Here is a 22,909-nt window from a genome sequence, read left to right as displayed (position 1 = left end):
CATTCTCACGAGAGAATGAAGCAGATGCCACCGCAGCTAGGCTACCTGATTCTCCCATAAGTACATGATGGACTCGCAAACTATTACCCATAACAGCCGTCTCCGAGACGGCCTGACTCCATTCCGTTCCATTCTTCATGATCCCAAAACGAAAGCCGTTTGAAAAGTGTCGTAGACGCCGGGGGCTATGCATTCTGCAACCATCTGGTGGTTTCGAGTTGATGTGATCTTGCTTGTGAGTATCTCGTCAAAAACAGCGCCGTGCACCAGTGCTTGCTTCCCTGTCGCATAGCACTCTAAACCGATTTCGTTTCGTTCGTTGATTGCTTCTTAAGAAAGGTGGAAGGCTCCTTGACCTTCTTTGATCGCGACATTGAGCTTCTGCTTGAGCACCTCCAGCGAGGTGTAGTCGGGCATCTTGAGGTAGTTGACGCAGGTCATGACACTGGGGAGGTAATCATCTGAGGTGTAAGGCGGCTCGCTTGGCTTGCACACCACGGTGAACATGGGCGTGAGAGATTTGAAACCTGGGATGAAGTTAGCATGTTGTGCAAAGTAAGTGGGAGGGAAGTGTACGAACCTCCGATTGGCAGCTTCGGGCTACCCGTAACGAACTGCAAGAAGTCACGTCTGTTCTGTGGTGACAGCTCCGACATGACCTGCAGCAGGTTGCGGACACTCTTGCTGTCGAGATTGTAGCCGTGATCAGCTTTGATTGCATCCATGAGCGTCTCGAGTGTCCAGTCTTCGTCAACGCGACCGAACAGCATGACCAGCTCGTCTGGTGTGAAGGCCTTGAGAGCTGTGTATGGGAAGACGGCTGAAAAGCCCTCGCGGAAAGAGTCGACTTGACGCTGAACACCAGCTCCGAGAGTAAAGTCGATGACTTTCTTGATGTACTCGCCGACATTGTCAATGGTGACGTTGACGTTTGCACCGCCTGGCACCAACTCGATGTTGTCGTACCCAGGCAGGGTAAAGTCAAGACCTAGGTCATCGATCTTGGCGTCGTTGATGCGAATGTTCTCTGCCTTCTGCATCTTCTTGGTGGGGGACAAGTTGGTCTCTTCGTCGATGCGCTGCTTGGCACTGGCAAACTTCTTGAGAATCTTCAGGGAGCGTGCCAGATCTTGGTCAACAGCGGCAACGGCTCCAAGGGATGGCGTAGCGGTAGAGGAACCTTCACCGATGCGGAAGAAGGTAGGGTTGAAGGATACGTCGATGATGCGGGAGTCCAGCATAGATCGAGCAACGAACTTGCCCAGCATCTTGAACATATGGAGGACACGCTGGCCAACCTCGCCGCGCGATATCTCCTCGCTCATCGGAGCAGGGAAGAGACCGCGCTGTCCGAAGGCGAATTCGTCAGCATCGTTGGACTCGTTCTCACGCCACAGCTTCAGCTTCTTCTTGGAGAACTCCTTCGACACCGTGGAGTAGAACTCAAGAGTCGGGCCAAGGCCGGTGCCGACTTCCTCAAAGTATTCGACCTCCAGGACGCTCGAAGATGCACCATAGAGCTCCATCACTTTGATCGCCGACTCCAGAATGCGGCTGCGAGAAATGCGGACCTTTTGCCGGACCACTCTGCCCAAGAACTGACGCTCTTCGCGTTGTCGCCGAGATTCGTTCTCATGGCTGCTCTGCCAGCGCGACATCATGCGGGAATAGCCAAAGGACGTGGATTGGAGGAAGAGGTGACGGGTCTCGAAAGGAAAGAGGAAGGGGTAGAACCGCGCAAGATCCTCGCTCCAAGATGGCAAGCACTGACTGGCGACAATGAGTGGCTCATCGAGCTGTCGATTCAGCTTCGCGGTGAGTTTGGTGTTGACGAACTGGGAAGGAGGCTCAGCATTGAGTCTCACGGCGTTCTTGTTCTCCGTCAAAACATCATCCAGATTAGCATTCAAGTCGTGAAGGATGCTCATGAGCCGCAGGATTCCAGACGTCACGGGGTGCTTGTCGAGAGAGGGTGGCAGGCCATTGTGAAGGGCAGGGTCAGCACTGGGAGTTGGTGTGCTGCGGTCAGACGGAGGCGGTCCTGGCACTCGCTTCAAAGTGATGGAATGGGTAGCAGACCAGATGTTGCGCCCAGAGATCTCGTCACCCTGACTCATGTTAAAATGACAGGCTCGATAGATCGTGGTATCGAACGGAATTGGCTGCCCGTTGACACTGAACTCAATGTGCCAGTCCTGAGGGGTTTGCTGCAAAGCGGAGGCATACGACATTGGACGAGAGGACGAGGTTGGCGTTGCCAGCATCTCCCGCGCAGCTGCTAGTCTGGCCGAAGCAGACAAACGCTCACGGCCAGTCGGGGGTGTGGGGACGCCTTGAGATGGTGTGGCCACTCGAGCACCGTCTTCGGTACGCGCCGTCAGCTTGCCTGAAGCAGATTCGATGTTCACGGCCGAAGGGTCTGGGACATCGCCCTCAAGGCCACCGCCATCCTCAAGGTCGTCTACAATGGCATCCAGCTCAGCATCAACATCCTCATCGTCGTCATCGTCCGAGATGTGAGCCTCATCTGCGCACTCTAGAACTTCACGCAGCTCTTCTTGCAGATCTTCCGGGAGTTTGTCTTGCGAGGACGATGGCTCAGCTGCAGCAGCATCAGGCGGAGGTGCAGGTGCAGACGCCGAGGAGGGCTGCGACGAATGCCTCCGAGACGAACGGCGCAAAGATCGGCCAGCACTCTCTTCGGGCTTGGTAGGCTCTGGCTCCGTAGTCGCACTCTCAGACTTGGAAGACTTCGAGCGTGACGACTTCTTCGTTGAAGAACGGGTTGGCAGTGAGCTACCCAACGTCGGGGCGGATGGTGGTGGAGCACCTCTGTCTGGACGACCAGCCATCGCGGCAGCATAGGCCGCCATAGCACTGGTAATGCCTTCGCGACGGCCACCGCGAGGACGCTCAGAAAGAGCAATGCGCGGACGGAGATACTCATCAAGGCCCTTGATTGTAGCGATGGCTTGGATCGAGACCATGATATTGCGGTATGCACGAGGAATGCCTGAATCTTCATCTGCCACAAGCTTGAGGCGCAGCTGCTTTGCTAGCATGGAAGCTGCGCTGCCTCGGCTGCTCTCAAAAGCATTTTGATGAACGGTGATGACTTCGAAGTGTTCGGCACGGCTGAGAAGCTCTTGAAGCTTATGGATGAGCACACTGAAGGCAGTGGTAGGCGACTCTGCGGCTCCAGTTGCGATCTTGACGTTGTTCGAGGTCGACATGAAAACTTCCAAGAAGTCCGAACGGGCTCTGATGGATGCTTGGTCATCATCAGCATTGAAGATGTCGAGCAGAACCTCTACGATTCCAGAAGTCATCAGTTCGTAGCTTGTGATGCTCTCCAGCGCGTCACCGTCGAAGTGCTTCGCCAGTTGCTTGAACAGGGAGATGCCGCTCTGCTTGCTGCCAGGACCAAAACGGTCTCTCGGCTGGTCTGCAATAGACTTGATGTTCTCAAGCACTTTGGTGGCTTGGTTACGCATCTGCTCATCGCCTTCTTGGCCGTGAACCTCCATGAAACGCTTGGCTCGAAGAGTGACGATGTCTTGGACGTCCAGAACACGGCGAGCAGCTACTCTCGATGGCAACTCCGAGTCTTCAGACCGAGGACGATCGTCTTCTCCATCATCTTCGTCTTCGTCGTCATGGTCGTCTTGATTCTCTTCGTTGCCATCATTCTCATCCGCGTCGTCGTCATCGTTCTCTCCGTTGTCCTCAGTTGCCTCAGAGCCGCCATCTTCGACGTCGACCTCAATTGCCTCAGCCTCTTCCTCGTGCTCTTCGTCAAGTTGTTCATCAACTTCTGGCCGCGGTTGTGGCTCTTCGTTCTCAGCCTTTGCAACTTCAGGCTCAGGCTCAGGATCAGCGTTGACAGCACGGTCTGCTAGCTTTGCAATCTCTGCTATGACTCCCTCGCGATAGAACTGTGGCCGATAAATGGTCTCCATGCGCTTTAGGAGTAGCTCTGCCGCTTGTAAGGCGAATGTGACTAGAGATGGATTCTCTTGCTGAGACAGAATACCCGCAAGATGAGATGCGTACGTGACGCCACGTAGAGCCTCTTCCAGGACATCTGTGTCCAAGTTCGAGAGCATCTTCAGCTGAGCAGTCAGTACTTTTTGGCGGACGCTGAGGTTGACGGTGCTGGTGTAGGCGTGCATCAAGGTCGGGAAAAGGACGACTGCGAAACGGTGAACTTGCTCTGGACAGTCTTTCAGAAGCTCGACTCGCTTGTCGTTTGGCGAAGTCTTTGAGCGTGTTGACATGGAAACGGATTCTGCACCGGTAAAGCCAGCGTCCTGAAGCTCGTCCAAGAACATCAGACGCTCTTGAGAGACTGTTGGAAGCAGCTCACAGACGACATTGAGTGTCTCGAATATCTGGTCTCGTGGGGTGCGGATGATGGATTGCATAATGACGTTCTTATCGATCTTAGAAGCAACACCATCAGTGCCAGAGGGTGGGGAGACGCCCGTGAGGATTTGGTAGAGCATGTCAACAACATTCATCTTGAAGAGCTCGACCGTAAGTCGTGGGCTGGCGCGGGCAGTGGTCGAGAGAACTCGAAGGAACTGAGTGTGAATGCTTGGTCCAATCAAGTTGGTGGATCCAGGCAGAAGCAGTCTGATGATAGCCTTCAGCAGCTCGGGGCTCACAAGTTCCTCCAACTTGGACTCGTGGTACTTGAAGCTGTCGATCACGCGTGACACGCACACCGATGCTTGCTCGACCACTCGCTGGTCGCTGCTCGACAAGGCGTTGAGCAGGATGGGCATTACATCGCGGACCGTAGGAAACGAGTCTTCGGGGATGTTGCGACAGCAATTGGCAGCTGTGGTGACGGCTGTACGCTGAGTGCTCGTGGCGAAGAAGTCGAGGTAGGTCAAGCAAGCAGTCAAGCCACCCTCACGAACTATGGATGAAGGGAACTCGACGGAGATCTTCTCCAAAGTGCTCAATGCCTGTTCCGCGAGGTCGATGTAGTGGATCTCAAGCAACTTCTGACAGAGTACAGGGACGGCACCACCATAAACGACAGTGGCTGTAGATTGCGGCAGGGCTTCCATCATGTTGGCAATGCATCGACAGGCCAGAAGCATAATCTCTGGATTCTCTTCGCCCGTGAATTCGTTGGGTTGCATCAAAGTGACAAGCTCCTTGACGTATTGTTCTGGAATGAAGTGGCCGGCCAAGTTTTCCTCGTTAGAGACTAGAAGCAGCTCAGACAGGTCTTGCAGAGCGATGAGTTGAAGAGATGGATCGTCTTTCGCGCGCAGCTGCTCCAGAATGCCGCGGAGGCGACTGTTGGTACCGGATACGATGCCACTGAGGGCTCTCAGACTGCTCGACAAGCCTCCCGGACCACCCCATCGCGAGAGATACCCAGCGGCGGCGAACGGGTCTTCACCAGCGCGATCCATGGCTGCTTCCAGCTCGTCTTGGCCAAAGCGACGTGGTGGCTCATCACTGCCTTCAGCTCCTCCTCCAGCATCCTGGCGGGGCTGGTCGTCATCGTCTTCAGTATCTGGTTGGGGAGCGTCATTCGCCTTCTCGTCCACATCCTTCATCACCACATCTTGATCCTTCTTCGAGCCCTTGCGTGACTTTCTCGAGGGTGCTGCCGATCCTGACGGGTGTGAATCTGTTGTAGAGTCAGTGTTTGGATGGGATTGGTCTGATCTCGTCGCCACACCTTCTTTGGACTTTCGACGACTGGACTTGCGTCTCGACGAGTCTCGAGCAGGTTGTTGTGGTGAGGCGTCCGCTGAGGTGTCCGAAGATGGCCTGTCCATGTCAGTCTCTGCCTTTGACTCAGGTTGAGGCGGCGTAGCAGACCCAGCACTTGACATAGCGGCGGCTGCCGCCTTCTTCTTTCCTCTCTTCGGCGCCTCGACAGGCTCTGGAGCAGGTGCAGTCGGCGTGTTGGACTCAGCGGCGTTTCCACCACGGGGACGCTTAGTCTTGCGTTGCTCGCGGTCGGCGGGTGGCGAGGGGTTGGCAGCGGCCTTGCGCTTGCGAGGGGCAGATGCGGCGTCGGCGGTGGTGTTGGAGGTGAGGGGGTTGGTGGTATCGATGCTGTCGGCGTCGGTAGGCAGCTGGTTGGCCGCTGCGGCGCTACGGCGGGTCACACGCTTGCTTGAGCTCATGTCAATGAGTGTCGGAGATGAAGAATGGTGGTGGGTGGTGAGTGTGGTGGAGAGGGAGCTGCCGTGGGCCCAGGTTGAGCACGCTCGGGCTGTTCACACACGAGTCAGGCGTATGAGCAGCGGCAGGCGCGGTGGTGGATGTTGAAGTCCTCTGGGCGGCAGCAGCAGCGGTAGGAGAAGAAGAAGAGAAGGCGCGGGGCGGGGCGTCTGCGAGAGTCCTACCTGGTGGTGGTGGTGTCGGGCGGAGGATGCTGCGAGTGTCGACCATGTGACGGTTTATTATTCATTGCTCAGCATCGCTGGGGGCGGCTCGGTTCGTGCATGGGTCGTGCGAGTGAATGGAAGTGCTGGTGTCGCCCAGCGAACACTGAAATCGGCAAACGGGCGTCAAACAGAGATGTGGTGAATGGAGAGGGTTGAGTGATTGTGTGAGCGAGTCCCGTTTGACGTCTGTCCTGATGATGGAAGTGGAAGGTTCGCCGTTGGACGCCAGCCAGAAGGTTCGGCCCGGGCCCAAGTGTCGCAATGTTGCCGAGAATTGATTAAACATTCATGGGCGACTTGAACAAGAATACCACCTTTATGGTCTGTCTAATTTACGAGGATTTTGTTGCGATCACAGACAGTTGGCAATGCTTGGACTCGACAGTCAGATTGTAACGACACGATCATGTTGCCTCATTCAAATGATGTTGCTTGAACAAACTGTTACTGCAATCAAGATCAAGTCATAACATTTCCCTAGAGCTATGTCCAAGCAATGCTTGACCACGGTGCACTGGCCATTGACACTCGCATTCTCCCCTCACTACTTCCACTCCGTCCTCCCCAATCTCACGATGTCGCTTTGAGCCAAGATCCTAACCGTCTCCTTCTCCTTACCCTCCGCACAGTCCAGCCCGGCCTTGACAGCAGCTCTGGCAATCACCTCGTCATCCTGAGCCCAGAAGTCCTTCAATTTATTACTGACAGCTCCTGCGGTGCCAGCAATCTTCCTGAGCACAAACTCCGCCGTACGTGTCTCGCTCCTGGTCCCGACGATGAGGCCGGGTCTCACAATGACCACGTGCTCGAACTCGAGTGCCTTCACGGCATCTTCGAGCTCCCCCTTCATCTTTGGGTATCCCATCATTGACTGGCTGTCCGCTCCGGCGGTAGATATGAGCACGTAGACTTTCGTTCCGGCGGCTTGTGCAGCCTTGGCCAATTCCAGATTCAACTCATAATCGATCTTTTTCTGATTCTCAAAACCACCTGCGTTTGCTCTCGTCGTTCCCAACGCCGAGATGAACAGTTGCGCTCCAGAAGGGTATTGCTTCGGCCATTCGGCAGACTCCTTCGACACGATAGGCGAGACTTTTGCACCCGCAGCCAGCTCTTTCCTCGAGTATGCAAAGATCTTACTCACGCCATCCCGGCTCTTCAGCGTGTTGAAGATGTGCGATCCCTAGCTCACGTCTCTCAGCCTGCGTTTTGACGTTCATCGTGGTGAGAGCGGATATGGCGGACCACAAGGCCAGTTGCGCCGACGAGACAGACAGACGCCATCGTAGTTGAGATGTGCAGAGTGCAGTGTCTGCTTGTTAGATGTCGATGTGAGCGAAGGGAAGATGGTTGTGGGCGAGAGAGAAGGGTCGTGGTGACGGAAGGCTTTCGTCTTGTCAATCTCGCTGTGCTTGCCGATTGGCTGGGCACGCGGCCATTATCAAGACCCATGGATATCAACCAGCACAGGTCCCATCGACCGGTGGACATCCTGTACAAGACTCCACATATGCTCCATCGCACCGTGCTGGCATTCAAGCGAGTTTCGTCTCGCAGAATGAAGGTGGTTGACGAGAAAGCGTTGCTGGAGCTGAGAAGCCGGTGAGATTTTGGGCGAGCACTCGTCTCTGCATCACCGCCACTTGGTACGGACTCGAGTACTCTGCACTTGAGCAGCGCCATCCTTGCCATTGACACTCGCCGTCTCGGGAGATGAACCGGGTCTGAACATTCATCTGCCCGCCTCGCCCTCTTGTGCGACACCATCCTGTCCCTTCCCACTGCAGGCTTCAGCCACCAACATGCTGAACTCCAAAGCCCTCACGGACCTACTCTCCCACAACCGAGATGACCGCCTCTGCAAAAAGTGGTATCTCATGACTCCCAACGGCACCCTTCTGGCCTACAGTCAGCCCACCGACATCAGCGACATCCGCAAGCAAGCAGCCGTCGCAGCAATCACATGGCAGGAACACGAGCATCAGCAGCAATCCGGCTTCAACGGCGAAATTCGGGAGGACGCTGAGCAGAGTCCGCTGCACGTTCTGATTGTCGAGTCACAGACATCCAACATCATCATGCGCAAGATCCAGAATCATTTGCTGCTTGTGCTCGAAGGCGGTGTTCCACCACGTCGAAGCGGCTTCGAGAGGAGAATCACGGCGGAAAGCGCGGACGGCACCAACCAGCGACCATCTCACGAAGACGAGGCTGTCTCGATTCGATCCGATCACACGGGTAGCAGTAAAGTAGCCACGAATGTCCTGAAACTGCAGCGGACGAAGCTGGACCAGCTCGCAGAAGCCATCATGGCCGACTTTCAGCAGACAGGCTTCAAGATGCCAGAGGAAAGCTCTACGATAGTCTTCTGAGAAGTCTTGAGATGTACATGACGAGGTGCCACCGCAGTCGAGTCGTGGAAACAGTGGAGCACTAATGCAGCTCTCCGCCAGCATTCCTACCGACGTGGGATGCGGGGCGAGGCCGGTTTAACTTCAAGGTGCAGCTGAGGTGTTTGCGGCCTTGGAAGTGAGCGTGACCGCACCAGGGCGATCAGGGCGTAGTCCAGAGCTACATCGCTACTTTCTGCTTCTCGTCCGACTCCGGCAAGCAAGCTGTTTTCAGGAAGTTTTTGAGCAACCCGGACAGCGAGGATATATTTGAGCGTTCTACGTCTTATTCAAGCATTGAGAGCTGGCTTGACCTCCAGCTGTACTACTACACACCCCAGAATAGTGATACAAGCATCATGGCCCAGCAAGGCACAGCCAATGGCGGCGAGCGACCCAAGGTCTTGATCCCCGAGAAGGTATCTCCAGATGGCCTGAAGCTGCTGCAAGCGTCCCTGGACGTCCATGAGCGCAAGGGTCTGTCACCGGAGGAGCTACTCGACATCATCGGCGACTACGAGGCTCTCATCGTCCGTTCAGAGACCAAGGTCAACGCCAAGCTACTACAAGCGGGCAAAAAACTTCGAGTGGTTGCCAGAGCTGGTGTTGGTGTTGACAATGTCGATCTCGAGACCGCCACCAAGCTCGGTGTCATTGTGGTGAACTCACCGCAAGGCAACATCAATGCCGCCGCCGAGCACACGATCGCCCTACTCATGGCGACTGCCAGGAACATTGGCGACGCAAGCGTCAGCATCAAGTCTGGCAAGTGGGAAAGGAGCAAGTTGACGGGTGTTGAAGTCAAGGGCAAGACATTGGCCATAGTTGGACTTGGCAAAGGTTAGGCGTATGATAATCTCTTTTGAATCTACTCTAACAACATCCAGTCGGTCTCACTGTAGCACGTGCCGCAGGCGGACTTGGAATGAACCTCATCGGCTACGACCCCTATGCAAACGTCAACCTCGCAGCGGCAGCAAATGTGGAAATTGTGTCAACCATGGACGAGTTGTTCGAGCAAGCCGACTTCCTGACCATTCACACGCCTATGATAGCTTCCACCAAAGGTATGATTAGCACAGCCGAGCTTTCAAAGATGAAGAAGACTGCCAGAGTCCTCAATGTCGCTCGAGGTGGTATCATCGACGAAAGTGCTCTGCTCTCGGCTCTCGAGTCCGGGACGATTGGAGGCGCCGGTCTGGATGTCTTCACCTCCGAACCACCACAAGCGGATGATGCTGCATCAAAGTTGATCAAGAACCCAAAAGTCGTGGCCACGCCTCACCTTGGAGCCTCGACCGTGGAAGCTCAAGAAAATGTGTCGATCGATGTCTGCGAGCAAGTGCTTTCAATCCTCTCAGGCCAATTACCTCGCTCTGCTGTAAACGCTCCCATCATCATGGCCGAAGAGTACCGTACCTTGGCTCCGTTCGTCACTCTCCTGGAGCGAATGGGCTCGCTATATACATCCTATTTCGGTCCATCGAACTCAGCACAACGTCTACGCACCACATTCGACTTGACTTACGAAGGAACGCTGGCTTCCACCAACACCACCAAGCCACTCTTCGCCGCTCTGATCAAAGGTCTTGTAGCGCCAATCACCAGCCAGGAGAACACCAACATCAACATCGTCAACGCCGAACTCATCGCCAAAGAGCGAGGCATCCTCATCAACGAATCTCGTGCAAGAGATCGTGATGTCGAGGGTCGTGAGGGTTATTCTGCGTCTGTCACTCTGCGTGCACGACTCGATCCCCGCTCTCCCTCTGCATCTCGTGCCCCTCGTCAGGATCCATTCAAAGACGCTGCTGGCAACCGTGCCAAGAAGCTTGAGGACCAGATCATCTCCGGCTTCGTTTCCAACAACACGCCATATATCTCTCGCCTAGGTCGTTTCTCCACGTCATTCGTCCCAGAAGGCGTCCTTCTCATCTGCAGAAACTTCGACGAACCTGGCAAGATCGGTACTGTAGGTGGAAAATTGGGCAAGGCGGGCGTGAACATCCGTTTCATGAGCGTCGCACCTATCGACGAGGGCCTGAAGAACAACGGCGGACTCTCAGCAGACGCCAGTGCCAATGGCAAGGAGAACGAGGCGCTCATGATCTTGGGTGTTGATCGCCAAGTCGACGAGAATGTTAGGAAGGACCTGTTGAGCGAGGACGGAGTCTTGGAGGCTGCTTCGGTGACGCTTTGAGCGTACTGCAGTGTGGCAAGATACAGAAGGCATTCGGCGTACTTAAGGAGTGCAAGGAAGTGGGAAAGGAAAAGCTATTGGAGGTTCAACACAGCGAGAAAAAGCGGCACAGAGATGAATAGATTTAAAATCTACAACGAGAAGCAACATTTGGGAATGACTGTCACCCTTTCTCTTGATGTCCTTCCTAAACCAGACTCTTGGAGTATCCTAAAGCGGCATGTGTTTAGATGCCGTCTCCTTTCGAGCACTCATAGATGGATGTCGTTCATGCTCGCATCGACCCTCTCGCTTGAGGCGAGTCAAGCCGAGGGCCGACAGCACAGCTCCACCTCCCCTCGCGACTGCCAAGAGGAGTGAGACTACTCGTGAACCATAAAACACTCAGACGAGTATCTCCCATACTATCAAATCGCTAATGCGTTGAACTCATCAACTGAGATGTAAATCGAAAGGATCTTCTCCAACAAACGCGCCACACAACCACAACCTCACTCCTTCCATCTGCAAGCTGAACCAAGCGACTTCCCCTACCACAACACAAGATAAAGATGCCATCCACCCCCAAAGAAGTCTTCGGCAACCCAGCCCCCTGGAGCGAACCCGCCTGGTCCCACGGAATCCCCTCCCCCTACTACAACGACTCCCACAGAAAGTACCGCAACGCCCTGCGCTCCTACATCGACACTAACATCCTCCCCTACGCCTTGGACTGGGAAGAAGCCGGCGAAGCTCCCAAGTCCGCGCGCGAGGCGTGGGCAAAATCTGGATTCTCGTTTTCAGATGTTCCTTTAAAGTACAGGCCGAAGGATATCCCTTTTCCGGCGGGGATACCGATTGATCAACTCGATGCGTTTCATGTGCTCGTTTCGACGGATGAGACGTCGCGGGTGGAGGGGGGTGTGACGTCTTCGTTGGGAGGGGGGTCTGTGATTGGGATCCCGCCGGTGATCCATCATGGAACAGAGGAGCAGAAGCGGAAATGGTTACCGGGACTTTTCACTTGGGAGACGAGTTTCTGTTTGGGGATCACGGAGCCGAGTGGTGGTTCTGATGTTGCGAATTTGCAGACGACGGCGGAGAAGACGGCAGATGGGAAGTTTTATGTCGTGAATGGGTGGAAGAAGTGGATTACGGGGGCTCCTTGGGCGACGCATATGACGACTGCGGTGAGGACTGGGGGCCCGGGCATGGGAGGGATTTCCGTGTTGGTTATTCCTACTAATTCGAAAGGGGTCTCGATGAGGAGGATCTCGAATAGTGGGCAGAAGGCTGGAGGTGCTTCGTTGGTGGAGTTGGACGATGTGAAAGTTCCTGTGGAGAATTTGCTAGGGAAGGAGAACGAGGGGTTCAAAGTCATCATGGTCAACTTCAACCGGGAGAGGTATATCATGAGCGTGGGATGTAATCGGAAAGCGAGTAAGTCACCCCAACACCCTCACATATCCCACACCGCATTCTAATGTTCTTGATAGGAACCTGCCTATCAGTAGCCTTCAACTACGCCAACACCCGCACCACCTTCGGCAAACCCCTCATCGCCAACCAAATCATCGCCGCCAAATTCTCCACCTTAGCCCGCTACATCGAATCGCACTGGGCCTGGCTCGAGCAGATCGCCTACGCCGTCCAACAATCACCCCTAGGCTGGCAAGAGCCGGACGTCGCGGGACGCATCGCGCTCGCCAAAGTCCAGGGTGGCAGGATCCAGGAGATGGCGAACCGCGAGGCTCAGCAGGTGCTGGGTGGGGCGGGGTATCAGAAGGGCGGCCCTGGGGCCGTTGTGGAGCAGATGAGCAGGGACTTGAGGATGATGGTTGTTGGGCGAGAGTGCTTTTGGTCTCATTATCAAACAGCTATGAAAAGCTAAAAACGTGATGGTGAATGTTGGGGAGGACACCACTCTCGGCGATGGTGACGTGGCCAAGGCGCTTGTTCAACTCTTCGTCGTTGCGGATGGCGAGCTGGAGATGACGGGGGATGATACGGGTCTTCTTGTTGTCACGGGCGGCGTGGCCATCTATCGCTCCTATTCAAAAGTTAGTTATATTCGATTTCAATTTGATGGCAGCTAAATACCTGCTGGTCCTCTCCCTCCCAGGGGTTCTCTACAGATAAAGTTAGCAAACAGGATGTTAGATGTCTATTGATGAATCTTACCCTCTTCTTCACTGCCAGAATGGGCGCCCGTGTCGTCTACATAGTGTCAGTACGTGTACCTGCCCATCTACGATCATGCTTTTCTAACCGTCCTCGCCATTTGGCGGCGGCTGCTGCTGCTGCGGCAATTGCTGCCTCAGAGCAGCAATCTCTTGCTGCTGCTGCAGCACCTGCGCCATAAGAGCAGCAAACTGCTCCGCCGACGGAGCAGCTGGTGGAGGGCCGGAGGGGGGAGGCGCGCCGGCGTTCTTGCTGCCCGCGTCGGGCATGTCGACGTCGCCTGCTAGATATAATAAGCATTGATCTCATCGTCAAAGACACAGCAGCTAACATACGAGGACTCTTCTGCTGCTTGGCAGCCTTGTGCTCGTCTAGATCGAAGGCATTAATACGTGGACCTCATCGTAGGGCTACTCGAACGTCTTACCGTTGCGGATCTTGGCTACAGTCGACGTCAGCACACTAAATACGAGCAGGAGAAAGAGCTGTATAGAGTACATACCGTACTTGCCGCGATCATGGGCGTGCTTAAGGATAGTTAGTAAATAGAAAGACTACGCATCGGACATAGACAGACCGGCTTGCCCTTCGAGGGACACTTCGATCGATAGTGGCCATCGCCCTATTATGAAGTTAGTATATAATGCATCTCGTTGCCAAAGCTAGCTTGGAAAGACTTACACCACACTCTAAGCAACGGAGGTCGAGCTTCTTCTTCTTCTAAAAGTAGTCTGTTAATATCAAGCTCTGCCGCACGCCGGCATGCCGAGTACTAACGTCGGTAGGGCATTGCTTGCCCTCATGGTGCAAGCCCTATCAATCGTTAATCGCTGTACTGCTCAGGAGCATAGTAAAACTTACACCACACTTATGGCATTTTTGGGAGCGAGGAGGGCCACGACCTCCTCCACCGCTCCCGCCGCGGCCGCCGGTACCGTTGTTCATGATCTATATAAATCGTTAGCTATAAGCCTTCGTCATGCAATGTGCATTGTGTTTAATAAACAACACAGTGAGCGAAGGGGCAAGAAAACGAAAACTAAGATAGCACTTACCAACTTCGAGACATTCTGGATGCTAGTCGACACTATTATACGTATATCAGCATACTTTCTCGTCTCGATATCTCGCACAACCCAGAGCTTGTGCCTTGGAGACGGTGTCTTGAGGTGGTTGGAGATTTCGAGGATAAACGCGAGTAGGGATCGGTGTAGGTAGAGTTTGCGTTTCGAAGAGAGTCTTACTTTTCGCTTCTCTGCCCAAAAGAACTGTCAGCCAAGTTCCTTGAGAGTATAGCAGTCAAACAATACCTACTGGATGTTGTCGCGCAAGGTCTTTCGGTTTCGCTATACTAAAGTCAACGAATAGCTCAATCAGCATGCGGGAGCAGCTTTGATTACATTTGGATGGTTGTTTGCTAAGAACATATAGGTCAGCACTGCGCAGTACGAAGTCTGATTGTACGCGAGTTCCACGACGGTGTACTTACAAGTGCGATCTACAGTTATGAGTTGAGACTATAAGATATATGTTAGTATGATGAGGTCCACGCGCAAGCGTTTGGGCCGGTAGTAGCATGAGGAGTGGGTAATGGTGGTGTAGACGAGGTGTGTGCAGGGAGTGACTCGAAAATAGTCGTGCTGAGGTAGTCTGATGCAAGCAGCGCGTGCTATAGTCGTTCCAGATAGTTGTTCGGGCTGTGCACAGTGCGGAACGTCTCGAGGATTGGGTCTGATGTCAGGGAGTCTGATACATACATTCGTGTGGTGATCGTTGAAGAAGGAAAAGAGGCAGACGAGACGAAAGATCAAAACTTGATGCGACCCTGGACGCGCTAGCCAAAGTTTCCCGAAACCTTGAGGTCCTTGACTGCCAAAACCTCTACTCTTTAACGAGGCATGACATGCCCCAAACTAGCTATTGCGATATAAGAAGCTGGGAAATACTCGTCTCGTTCGTAGCTCTCAGCGAACATTCATTTCCACCGAAAATGAGATGATGAAGTGGAATGTCTTCCAACGCACGAGGACGCTCGGACCCCGGGAAGCTGTCGCGTGAAAGTCTGGACTTTACCCTCGATGTAAAGATCTTTCGACGCAGTAGTTCAACAACAAAATGGAAAAGTGCATTTTACTCGCCTGAATCGTAGCTATCTCCTCGTACCGACATGGAGTATATCGGGTTCGAAGGGTGGGGTGCCTTCCAACGCAACCAACCACCCCAGACAGGCGCTCGGACCCATGGAGCGTGGACCTGGCATGAGTGAACTTCTGGCGTTTCCCCTCCAATTCGATATCTTTTCCCAACCAGCACATGAAGACGATCTGAAAAGTGCATCTTGCTCGTGCTGGCTACGGCTACAAGCGCGTATGCAAAACGTTTGTGGCGGTCGAAATCGATGTCGGGTGCCTTCCTCGTCCTCCAACGCGTTGACGGGGGTCCCACCGAGTAGCGAGACTCGCTTCTCGAGCACCCATGATATCTTTCGCATTACATCTCGCCTGAACATGGGAATAGTCGCGCTGGATTCGCCTTGCTCGTAGCTATCGATGCATGTAGATATCGCCGTGAAATAGTGTGTGGCCGTGATGCAGCCATCCTCGTGGTGCGGTAGATCGTCCCAGGTACAGGAAGGAGCAATGGCGGTCCTCCCAATGTCGTGCTACTGCCTCGATGGTGGATGCTGCAGTCCGTTGAGACTGTCAGCACCACCATCGTCGCATACGAACGCAAGCCAGCACGCATTCGACAGCAGATCCCCGACGATTAAGACTCCCGAACGTTACCGAAGAACGATATCGAAGAGCCATGGCCCGCGAAACCCGCAGCAAGGCCAAATCACAAGAGAAGGGCGCTGAGCCGGCCCAGGCAGGTCAGGACACAGGCCGGCCAAAACAGCAAGCTCAAGGCTCCAAGAAGCCCGTGCCAAAGAAGCGCGGTGCAGACGAGCAGGTGACCGAGCCAGAGACAGAGCCGGCACCAAAGAAGAGGGGAAAGAAGAGACAGAAGGTGGATGTTGACGCCGCTGTGGATGAGGAGAACAGCAAGGGGCGTGATAAAGTCGATGCGGCCCCAGATAGTCCAGAGGATGCTCAGTCAAAAGAGCTCCCTGACGACGAGGATGCCGTTGGCGACGAAGTCGTCCATGATCCGGAGGGAGAGGCCTTGGAAGATGTCCTGGGCAAAGAAGGCGACGACGACGACGACGACGACGACGCTGATTACCAGCCACCAGCCTCGCCGCAGACGGCTTCGAAGGACAAGGTGGTGGTCAAGAAGCCTCAGCCCGTGGAAAAGAAGGCTGGTCAGCGTCGATCAGTAAAGTTGAAGCACGACCCGGATGCGTACAAGCATCTTAACCTTGGGCCGAAAGAGGCACCAAAGTTCACCGAGCAGAAGCGGGCTCTCTACCTGCAAGTGTTTGAGGACCGCACGCGGCACATCATCAAGGAGCGACACGATGCTGCCAATGATAAAAGTGTCCCTAATTCGCCGGACTTCCCAATGGGGAAGAAGATGAGAGATGCATGGTGTAGCATGACCCAGCAGCAAATATGGGAAGAGATTCGCGATGCCACCACTGAAGACGTAAGGGCCGTCATGGGTGGTAGCGTCCTCCGCGAGTGCGAGTTTACCGACTTGCCTGCCCCGACAAGTCAGGAATTGGACTCCTGGCTGATATATGCCGACCTGGTGCGGGACCCCCAGAAGTGCTCTTTTATGTATACTGGCAGTGGTACTGCTGGAGAAGAACTGGGCCATGGCGGCGACCGTACTCGAGGGTATAACAACGTCAAGCGCCGCGCCGATAGAGGAGAAGACGTCACGTCGAAGACGTCCAAGAGTGCCCATTTGCTAAAGGGCACGACGGAAGGAAACACAATGGATCTGAGGGTCCTTTCGACGTGGAATCCCAGGTCCAAGAGAACCCGTCTTGTCGTCGTCCTGATGGCTGAGGGCATCTGGATAGACTTCCTTGAGTCTTATGACAGGACATACAAAGGGTCTGGGTCAAACCCCTGCCATACTGCAGACATGCTCGAGGCATCCAGGCACGCGGTGCCAAAAGAGGTGTTTCCGTGGCAGGGTCTAAATCACGCCAGCCCGTTCCGACAAGGCGTTCGTGGTGATTCTTCCATTGCTCGATGGGTTCGCGCCAATGGTGAAAACTGCTGGTGCTGCGAGCAGCATGTGCCAGTGGAGCGAAAGGCTAGAAGGATCAACTGGTACGGCACACCAGATTCCATGGAGAAGCCGGATACTTGTGTGTGTGAAGGATGTTACACATTTTGGAGGACATATCGAGAGGCTTGTCTCGCCGGCGAGACAAGCCTCAGCCGTGAGGACGCCATCGCAAGACGTCGCAAACTTGCGAAGATGACCCCCAGGGAAAGGGGACAGTTTCTCGCGACTGAGAGGACTGGCGTGAGTCCAGAGGAAAAGTTCGAGCAGCTGCAGCACCAGGATTTCAAGTGCCCCCTTTGCCAGCATCGACAGGTCAGTGATCGCTGGTATACAGATGCTGAGACCGGCGCCGATCCGGACAAGGTTACGTGGGTAGCGAACCCTGTCCTTTCGATGAGATCTGAGGTTCTGGCAACTGTCAAAGACGAGTACAAGTCAGTGGCCTTGGCATGCGAGCCTTGTCGTACCAGCTTGGAGAAGGTTGCACCTTATCCTCAACTTACCGAGAAGGACTTCAGCGATTTTGCTCTCCACCGAGAGAACGTATCGCGTGTCAGGCAGGAGATAGCCAAAGAGAAGGGCGTGAAACCTAGCGAGGTTAACGCGCGAGAGATAAGCAAGTGGCCGGTCACCAAGGTGATTCTGGAGTGGGCTAGGGACCACGACTGGCGATGCGCTTGTTGCAAGGTGCAGATGGTTTGGAACTGGGATGTTCCGTTGTCGAGGTTATTTCGTGTACACGATGGCTCCAAATTGGGGTTTGCGGGTTCGGTGGAGACGTATATCTGCGGAGGCTGCGAGGCAGCCTTGGGCAACTTCAAGGCCAGGAAGAAGTCGAGCCAGTTCAATGCTTCGGAGTTCATTAAGGCGCGTCGCCTGAGAATCGGCACTTTGGACGACTTCCCACAGGAGTGAGTCGTTGGCACCATGGCATGCCTCATCGAGGAGCGCCATCCCTTGGTGCTTTCGATGTCGGATGGCAGCATTTCCAGAGCAGCAGCTCGACTGTTGCAAACGAAGGGCGCGGCCGTTATGCTGCATGGTACCCTGGGCGTGACCGTTGTGTCGCAGATGCCCCTACGCGCGGCCAGTGTGCCGTAGATGCGTGCAAGGCGCAACCGTTGTGTTGCAGATGCCCTAACGCGCGACCGTTGTGTCGTGGATGCGTGCCAGGCGCAACCGTTGTGTTGTTGATGCCTGTATGTGTGTAGGGCGCGGCAATTGAGTCGTAGATGTCCAACACAACTAGGGTCTTAGGAGGATAACAAGGTGCGTGTGGTGGGATAGTTCCGAGCGGTAAGTTGTTGCGTATGTGTCATCTGAGCGTTGATGTTTACATGGCACCGCAGGGCGAACACGACCAAGAATCGCCCGACAACTCCAAGACGCCCATCGCCCGCCGACGGTCTCCATTCAACAGCGTCGCCACGGCAGGGCGAACACGACCAAGAATCTCAACCACCACCCTGTCTGCTGTTGTTCTTATCGGAAATGCTTCAGAGATCAACTGGCCGAAGTCCGGAGATGCGAGGAAGGGATCTTGACGGCATTGCACGTCGACGATGTCGCACAAGATCGCCAGAGAACTCCAGAACGCAAGGTCGGTGCAGATCACAGTATTGCGGATCCCTGGTCCACGAAGGTCGAGTCCATCTTTGGCCGAAGTCCAACAAGAGCCAGACGACCTTGCATCTTCTGAACAACTGATTTTGATCATGATTCCGTTTCGGGCTGGCATCTGCCGTTCGCCTCCTACGACCAAGCGAGCATTCTTTGGGCATTGAGCAACTGATCCATGCATGTGTACACGTACACCGCTACCGCATCAACGCCATCATGCTTTCCGCGAAACCTGGAGACAGTCTCATCTGAGCATCGGTTCCAGTCTGCGCTGTCGCCGGCGGTACTGAGCGAGCCGCCTCATCAGTTCTTCGTTGGATGGCCGTTTCCATGGTCACCTGCGTTGAAAGCCGAGTCGTGGCGGATGTGTAGCATGATCGAATCGCCAAATCTTTGGGACGCGGTGCTGTGCGTCTGAGAAGATGCTTTGGATGCCCTGGATGCCCAACCAGGGCAAAGCAGATGTCAGCTTGAACCAAGAAAGCGCAAAGCGAGAGCCGGTTGCCGGGTCAACAGAGGCCACAACATCAAACACGGAACTTGCGAACATGACAAGATCGAACCTACCTCCTACGATACCAGGAACTCCAACGTCGTTACCCATCACAAATACACGCTGGGGATACGACGAGGCGAGACTACAAGCAATGGCGTCTTCGCGTCGCTCGAATCGACACCATTTGATGCGATTCTACATTCGTCGAGATGTGCAAAGGTTCGACGTACCTCTGATCAGGGCGAGGTCTTACGCAAGCAGATCGAGCTCGTCATCCGGCAACACCAGGTCTGTGACAAGTCCTTCACCGAGTACACAACGCTCTACGAGAAGCGCACTACCAAGAGAGCTCACCCGACCATCGACACCCATCATCCGCCACCCCCATGGTTATCGCCAGCGTCGCAAAGCCATTCAACGACCCTCCACCGCGCCAGCAATCTCGTATCAACAAAGATACCACTGGCCAGTCAACCCGTCATACAAATTGACGGAAACGCCCCAATGGTATGCCAGTCTCCGAGGCTCCAATCGCTTCCAGAGACGAATCCAAGATGCGCCTCCCCAGGCTGTGAGAGTTGGATTTTTTTTTTTCGCTCGCCTTCAGCTATCAAGATTTCAGCTGAGAGTTCTACTCGAAACTCTTCCCTCAACAACGCACCGCACCTCAAGAATGATGGGCGTCTGGGTGAGTCTCTACGCGAAGGCAGAGATGGGGCGTGATGACTGACATGCGACTAGGGCCTCGGACTCTTCGAGTCTGATCATGACTTCGATATTATCGACGACCTGAACAGCGAGGCCGGACTGGACAAGCTCTAGGAGGAAACTCAGGCTAGGGTGAAGGCCGCAGAGAAGTTGATGGGCCGAGCACGAGCTGTGCATGCGGAAGAGCTACGTATAGCAGATGATTGCACCATACCAGACACCCAGCAAGACCACCACCACTACTTTCTGTGACGGATGCAGGCGAAAGTGCACGATGCGAGGAAGACAGCTGGGCAGCATATCGTTGCGGACAAAGGAGAAAAAGTAGTACAGGGCTATGCGCGAGGATGGGTAGCAAGAGGAAACGCTTTCATGAAGGAGGCACGGGAAAGATGATCGCGATGGGACACGGACGGATGAGCCTGTTGGCGTGGATTCCGATTTCGACACACATGCCCTAGGATGCTGCAAAGGATGATTCCACGGGCAACATTCAGAGTTGAGGAAGCCAGGGAAGGCCATACACCCAACGTCAAACCGGTCAGGACATGCGAAAGCGCAAACGAAGAGCTAGGGGAATGCAACAAGTCGACAGATGGAATCGCGGGAAGGCAGACAGGTTGGAAAGAATGGAAGCGGGTCGCAGGACTAGGAGCGAAGTGGTCATGGGTGTGAGCATGAAGAATGATGGAGCAGATGGGTGATATTGCATGGAAGCCGAGAAGTTGGACTAAAAGCAACACAAAAGAACACAAAAGGAAGAAAAAGAAAAAGAAAAAGAAAAAGAAAAAAGAAGAAGAAAAAGAAAAAGAAGAAAAAGAAGAAGAAAATGGCGGATAGAAGCGGGTTGCAGGTCTGGGAGTGAAGTGGTCATGGGCGTGAGCATGATGAATGATCGAGTCGATGGGCGATATTGCGCGAAGGCCGAGAAGTTGAGCGAGAAGCACGAAGAAGACTAACATGGCGATGGACACGGGTAGCAGGTCTGGCAGCGAGGTGGTCATGGGCGAGCATGAAGAATGATGGGGCACGGAGTATGGAGCAGATGGGGAACGTATACGAGACATGACGGGGCTGGTGACTCAGCGGGACTTTGGGCACGACGTTGATGGAGCTGGAGAAATGTTGGTGGTGATGGCCTATGGGCGACGGCTGAGAGCAGATGGACTTCTCCTGGAGGTCCTGCTCTAACCGTCGACAACTCGGACTTCGCCTTATTACTCGCCGACCGCTTGCCATGAGGGACTGGTCAAACATTGATCTGTTACAGGAGAAGCAAAAGAAAGTCGAATGGTCGCCACAAACCTGATTGCGACTACTTGTGGCACTTGGCCTGCTATGTGGGTGCTGGGCCAGCGAACGGTATGCAACAACCATCTCGACCATCACTTCGACCGCTGACTTGATGTGCAGGCGAGATCGACATCATCGAGTTCCCAAATCTCGTTTGCGACAATCTCATGGCTCTGCACACCAGCGAGGATTGCACGATTGCGGGCACTGGAGAGTCAGGTATGATTGCCACTGCTTAAACGTAGAAGGTGGAATGCTGACCTCGCCACAGGTACTTTGTTGACAAACGACTGTGGTGTATGAAATTTTAAAGAGAGTGTGGTAAGTATAGTCGAGCTGATCATGTCGCAGGCCGGTGGTGGATTTGCTGGTTGCTACACGTCGCCCAAGAAAGCCAACTCAGCCGGCACAAACTTCAACGAAGGAGGCGGCGGTGTCTATGCGATGGAGTGGACATCCGTTGCCATTCGAATCTGGTTCTTTCCTCGCGGACACATTCCACCAACCGTCCTCAGCTCTCACCCAGATCCATCAAAGTTCGGTGTCCCAGATGCCAACTTCGAAGGTGGATGTGACATCGACAAGTACTTCAGGAATGGCACCCTGATTGTGAGTTACATTGTTGCATCATCCCAGAAATTTTCGTGACTGACTATTTAACAGTTCAACATCGAGTTCTGTGGCACTTGGGCTGGACCAACATTCGTCTCAGATGGATGCCCCGCTCTCAATATCACCAGCCAGTGGAGCTCATGCAACATGTTCGTGGCCGCAAACCCGGATGCCTACAAGGACTCATACTTCGCCGTCAACTATGTCCATGTGTACACCACGACGCCAGGAAGTCCTCCACCTCCAAGCAGTGTCCTGTCTTCGATTTTACCAGTAGCTAGTACAAGCTCTGCTACTTCAGGCGGTGCCGCAGGTCAGACTACAACGCACACTGAGAGCCTGGCACCACCGACGACTGTTTCGGCTTCAACCTCGAGTACAACAACGTCTACGAGCACAACGACTACGACTCCACCGCCGCCGCAACCGCCTTCCAGTCTGTCAAGTCCACCAACTTCAGCACCATCGCCGACAAGCTCGACTCCGCCTACCGATCCATCGGCCCAGGTTTCTGACCCCCTCCTGTCGACACATGCCGTGGCCATCACCCATACCATCACAGCTGCGTCGGTAGAGCATATGGTGTTGCCAAGCTCAGATCTGAAAGCCTCGAGTGCTTTCGCGGCATAGTGGAGAGCCTTATCTTTCAGCTGGTGTGAGCAATTGAGCAGGACTAAGTGTTGCATTGCTTAGTGCAATGTCTGATTGCATCTCGCTCTCTCGAGCCGGGACATGTGTAGTAGAAGGCAAAATGGAGTCTCAAAGTCTCATCGCTGTGTTTGTGTGCTGCTGCCATGCTGATCTGTCTTCATTCTCTCATCAT

The 22,909-nt window shown here is 54.3% G+C and overlaps 8 protein-coding genes across 8 annotated transcripts; 5 read left to right on the top strand and 3 right to left on the bottom strand.

Moving 5' to 3' along the window:
- Positions 1 to 330: 330 nt before the first annotated feature.
- M409DRAFT_18430 (uncharacterized protein) lies at positions 331 to 6,158 on the bottom strand (the record flags this gene model as incomplete). Its single annotated transcript, XM_033804491.1, has 3 exons — positions 331 to 527; positions 581 to 5,653; positions 5,705 to 6,158. 3 exons carry the CDS (start codon positions 6,156 to 6,158, stop codon positions 331 to 333), a joined length of 5,724 nt encoding a protein of 1,907 aa, XP_033672205.1.
- An 808-nt stretch (positions 6,159 to 6,966) lies between these two features.
- M409DRAFT_18429 (uncharacterized protein) lies at positions 6,967 to 7,706 on the bottom strand (the record flags this gene model as incomplete). Its single annotated transcript, XM_033804490.1, has 2 exons — positions 6,967 to 7,605; positions 7,668 to 7,706. 2 exons carry the CDS (start codon positions 7,704 to 7,706, stop codon positions 6,967 to 6,969), a joined length of 678 nt encoding a protein of 225 aa, XP_033672204.1.
- Positions 7,707 to 8,224: 518 nt separating this feature from the next.
- Positions 8,225 to 8,794, top strand: M409DRAFT_18428 (uncharacterized protein; the record flags this gene model as incomplete). The annotated part of the gene is made up of 1 exon (XM_033804489.1): positions 8,225 to 8,794. One exon carries the CDS (start codon positions 8,225 to 8,227, stop codon positions 8,792 to 8,794), a length of 570 nt encoding a protein of 189 aa, XP_033672203.1.
- Positions 8,795 to 9,171: 377 nt separating this feature from the next.
- On the top strand, positions 9,172 to 11,012 carry M409DRAFT_18427 (uncharacterized protein; the record flags this gene model as incomplete). The annotated part of the gene is made up of 2 exons (XM_033804488.1): positions 9,172 to 9,652; positions 9,700 to 11,012. The coding sequence occupies 2 exons, from the start codon at positions 9,172 to 9,174 to the stop codon at positions 11,010 to 11,012; spliced, it is 1,794 nt and encodes a 597-aa protein (XP_033672202.1).
- Positions 11,013 to 11,563: 551 nt separating this feature from the next.
- On the top strand, positions 11,564 to 12,882 carry M409DRAFT_18426 (uncharacterized protein; the record flags this gene model as incomplete). The annotated part of the gene is made up of 2 exons (XM_033804487.1): positions 11,564 to 12,431; positions 12,488 to 12,882. 2 exons carry the CDS (start codon positions 11,564 to 11,566, stop codon positions 12,880 to 12,882), a joined length of 1,263 nt encoding a protein of 420 aa, XP_033672201.1.
- A 373-nt stretch (positions 12,883 to 13,255) lies between these two features.
- On the bottom strand, positions 13,256 to 14,552 carry M409DRAFT_50769 (uncharacterized protein; the record flags this gene model as incomplete). The annotated part of the gene is made up of 8 exons (XM_033811626.1): positions 13,256 to 13,455; positions 13,508 to 13,543; positions 13,600 to 13,614; positions 13,750 to 13,794; positions 13,854 to 13,944; positions 14,034 to 14,120; positions 14,228 to 14,440; positions 14,487 to 14,552. 8 exons carry the CDS (start codon positions 14,550 to 14,552, stop codon positions 13,256 to 13,258), a joined length of 753 nt encoding a protein of 250 aa, XP_033672200.1.
- A 1,428-nt stretch (positions 14,553 to 15,980) lies between these two features.
- M409DRAFT_50768 (uncharacterized protein) lies at positions 15,981 to 20,295 on the top strand (the record flags this gene model as incomplete). Its single annotated transcript, XM_033811625.1, has 7 exons — positions 15,981 to 18,268; positions 18,490 to 18,556; positions 18,607 to 18,653; positions 18,707 to 18,957; positions 19,400 to 19,980; positions 20,096 to 20,161; positions 20,215 to 20,295. The coding sequence occupies 7 exons, from the start codon at positions 15,981 to 15,983 to the stop codon at positions 20,293 to 20,295; spliced, it is 3,381 nt and encodes a 1,126-aa protein (XP_033672199.1).
- Positions 20,296 to 21,246: 951 nt separating this feature from the next.
- Positions 21,247 to 22,601, top strand: M409DRAFT_18422 (glycoside hydrolase family 16 protein; the record flags this gene model as incomplete). The annotated part of the gene is made up of 7 exons (XM_033804486.1): positions 21,247 to 21,305; positions 21,452 to 21,543; positions 21,595 to 21,693; positions 21,746 to 21,771; positions 21,826 to 22,083; positions 22,138 to 22,366; positions 22,423 to 22,601. The coding sequence occupies 7 exons, from the start codon at positions 21,247 to 21,249 to the stop codon at positions 22,599 to 22,601; spliced, it is 942 nt and encodes a 313-aa protein (XP_033672198.1).
- Between the last annotated feature and the right edge of the window lie 308 nt (positions 22,602 to 22,909).

Source organism: Zasmidium cellare, assembly GCF_010093935.1.
Source record: "Zasmidium cellare ATCC 36951 unplaced genomic scaffold M409scaffold_5, whole genome shotgun sequence".
Lineage (NCBI taxonomy): Eukaryota > Fungi > Ascomycota > Dothideomycetes > Mycosphaerellales > Mycosphaerellaceae > Zasmidium > Zasmidium cellare.
The sequence above is the reverse complement of the archived record's forward strand: the minus strand, read 5'-3'. Positions and strand labels throughout refer to the sequence as shown.